Below are 3,352 nucleotides of genomic sequence, written 5' to 3'. Positions count from 1 at the left end.
CTCACCGCGATCGAGTCGAGCGCAACCTCAATGGTGTGCGCTTCATTTTCCTAGATGAGTTTAGCACGTGTGGGCTGTCCCACTGGGCGCGCATTTGCATGCATGTGCACGCGGCACGGAGGCACGTGGGTATAGACAGCACGCACCTATATCACGGGCCGCTGTCAGATCTGCATGGCCTGCTTGTTGGCGACTTGCGTCAGTTGCCACAGCCACGGCACGTGCCGCTATATAGCGGTGCTGCGGAAGAGAGCTTGCGGCAGCTGCTGGCGCCGGGCGCGGGGGACGGCGGGGCCATGGAGCGCCAGATCCGGCAGCTGGAGCATCCGGAGGGCAGCATGAACCTCATGGGGCGGGAGCTGTGGAATATGGTGCCGTTCGCGTTCGTTCTCACTCACCAGCATCGGCAGCAAGCAGGCGTAGGTGACAACAACGAACCTCTCTTCATGCTAGCGGAGAAGTTTGGTGGCGTGCAGGAAATCTCTCAGGCAGATCTGGATACAGCGTGCCAGCAGCTCAACGCGCGTGTTTGGCAGCCCCCGAAGCCAGGGATTGACCCCGTGCCCCAGCCCTTTGCAGTTGTCCAGCGCCATGTTGTGCGGGTTCCACTGGCATTGCAGCTCGTGCAGCTGCATGCGCTCGCGCAGCGTCAGCAGCTGCTGCTATGGCGTAGCGCGGACTTGTCGCCGGACGGGAGCAGCTTACCTATTTCGCATGTGCATCAATTAGAGGCGCTTGGCGGGCCGAAGAATGATAGCGGTGTGCCCGCTGTGTGCGCATTCTTTGCTGGCATTCGTTACGTGTTTACATCAAATGAGCATGTGCGTCTGTATCACATCATCAACAACAGTGCCACAGGCACCGGCATTGTTCTGCATCCCAACGAGTCACCATTGCCAGATGCAAGCATTGCCCCCCGTGCATGTCCTCAAGTTCGTGCCCCTCGGCTGTAATGGTGCGCCCCGACGGGCCTGATGCGGGTCGGGTGTCTGTCGATCAGGCCCTGGATGTCGGGGAGATTCCTGTTTTACCGTGCAGTGCTATGTTCACATCGCAGCATGCAACCCTGCGGTTGCCTGTGATGCGCTGGGGCTTTCGTGTGGAGCTTGCGTATGCAGTCACCGATTACTTTGCGCAGGGGCAAACTCTGCCAGCGCACGAACTGTGGCTGGTGGATATGTGCAAACCGCAGCACGGCAGTTGGCGGCGGGCTTCAATTTACGTAATGCTCACCAGGTTTCGTGGGTTGCATGCCTTACATTTAGTGCGTCCGCTGTGGGCCTCGCGGGCCGAAGAGCGCCGGCTTAAAAAGGCGCTGCGTACCATGCTAACGCCCGAGGCAGATCTAGCCGCGGAATGGCAGCGGCTATTGAGGCTCTCGCAGAGCACAGCAGTAGCAGTGCCAGGTATGATTGTGCGCATTCAGGCCAGCATGGCTGCCTCATAACCAAGGCTTTCAATGCATGCAGTAGTGTTTTTAACATGCGCGAGGTGTACTGACAGATGACCTGGAAGCGTGGAGTACCTTGTGGGTGGTGAGTGCTGACTGCAATTTACAGCAGTGACTTTCTTGTTGGTGTTTGGTGTGGTGACCATCATGCTTGGCTTCGCTGGCTGGACGTATGTCACTGAGCTACGTTCGGGTTTAGTTTCTACCTGTCCTGTCTCTGCGTGAAGCCGGGGTATTGTTTATCTGCTTGCTTGTCGTGCGTTGGATTGTTGTGTGTTTACAACAGGTTGATGTGTGGCGTGGTTAATCCCTTGCACTTTGAGGAGGTTATTGTTAGCCAGCTGGTGTTCGCACAGGAGGTTGGTGGTCGATGAACAGTCGACCGACAGATGGATCGCGGGATTTGTTTTTGGCATTTACCGCTTGGATTCTATTCGCAACGTAGCTCGGAATACACGCTTAATATGCATAGTTAGAAGACTTCGGGGACGCAAATCGCTCGGAAATGGAGGAGGGTCTCAATATGCTCGGCTCGCGATGTCGCGCTCTTGAGCTTGTATTATGCACTGTGCGCAATGCGCGTTCAGCATGCATATTCTTACGAACAACTAGGGACTTGAGTGACGCGGTGTGAAAATCAGTCGGGGTCTCGACATGCTTGGCTCGCCATTTCGCGCTCCCGAGCTCGTTGTGTGTGTTCCGAACAATGCACGCTCAGAATTACATGTTCAATATGTCCGTCGCGATGTTCGAGCTTGAAAACCGACAAGCATGGTGTATAGATACACCTGGTAGCCTGAATTCCTGTGTTTTTGGTGTATTTTGTTGATGTTGCATCACGCCGTGCCTTGTCACATTCATGTTTTTTGTACCGGCGTGGCCTTGTTTGTAAATTTCGCGGCGCCCTGATCTTATCTACTTCTTCGCTGTGATCTGGCAAAAAAAACTGTTCTTGACGGGATTCGAACCTGTGACAGCATCTCACTAAGCGCCATAATCAGACCCTCCAGAGGAGGGTGTGCACTGAGTTGGCGATCCGGTGATGCCGACTCGGGTGCACCCAGAAAGCATCGCGGGTGGTGATACGATTCGCGCCTTCGCCCCCAGCCCCCACCCCCACCCGCCCCCGCCATGGCACCCACGCGCCTGTGCTACCTGCCTTGACGGTGCAAGCCCGGGTCGCAGCCTCAGGACATTCAGTTGCATACCTGGGTGCCTGTGGCGGTGTGCCCCGACACGGCGGCACCCAGGTAGCATCGCAGGTGGTGACACGGTTCGTGCAGTCCGCACCCCAGCCCCCAGCGCCACCCCCACCCGCCCCCCCACCCGCCCCCCCCCCCCTGCGGCGCCCACTCGCCTGCGCAACCTGCATTGCGGTACAAGCCCACACAGCAGCCTCAGGACATTCAGTTGCATACATGGGTGCCTGTGGCGGTGTGCCCTCACACGGCGGCACCCAGGTAGCATTGCAGGTGGTGACACGGTACGTGCCGTCCGCCCCCCAGCCCCCAGCCCCAACCCCCACAAGCCCCCAGCCGCGGCGCCCACTCGCCTACGCCACCTGCCTTGACGGTGCCAGCCCACCAAGCAGGCACAGATAATCAAGGAGCATGCCTGGTTGCCTGTGGTGGCGTGCCTAGACGCCCAGGAAGCATCGCGGGTGGTGATACGATTCGTGCCATCGCCCCCAGCCCCCACCCCCACCCCCACCCGCCCCCAGCCATGGCACCCACGCGCCTGCGCCACCTGCCTTGACGGTGCAAGCCCGGGTCGCAGCCTCAGCACATTCAATTGCATACCTGGGTGCATGTGGCGGTGTGCCCTGACACGGCGGTACCCAGGCAGCATCGCAGGTGCTGATACGGTTCGTGCCGTCCGCCCCCCCCCCCCCCCCCAAAAAAA

The 3,352-nt window shown here is 58.8% G+C and overlaps 1 protein-coding gene across 1 annotated transcript; it reads left to right on the top strand.

The window, feature by feature from the left end:
* The first annotated feature begins 167 nt into the window (after positions 1-167).
* Positions 168-2,354, top strand: CHLRE_08g373368v5 (uncharacterized protein). The gene is made up of 2 exons (XM_043065100.1): positions 168-423; positions 621-2,354. The coding sequence occupies exons 1-2, from the start codon at positions 297-299 to the stop codon at positions 671-673; spliced, it is 180 nt and encodes a 59-aa protein (XP_042922100.1). The 5' UTR covers positions 168-296; the 3' UTR covers positions 674-2,354.
* The last annotated feature ends 998 nt before the right edge of the window (positions 2,355-3,352 follow it).

Source organism: Chlamydomonas reinhardtii, chromosome 8 (genome assembly GCF_000002595.2).
Source record: "Chlamydomonas reinhardtii strain CC-503 cw92 mt+ chromosome 8, whole genome shotgun sequence".
In the NCBI taxonomy this organism is placed as follows: Eukaryota; Viridiplantae; Chlorophyta; class Chlorophyceae; order Chlamydomonadales; family Chlamydomonadaceae; genus Chlamydomonas; species Chlamydomonas reinhardtii.
This window is presented reverse-complemented; position numbering and strand designations above follow the sequence as displayed.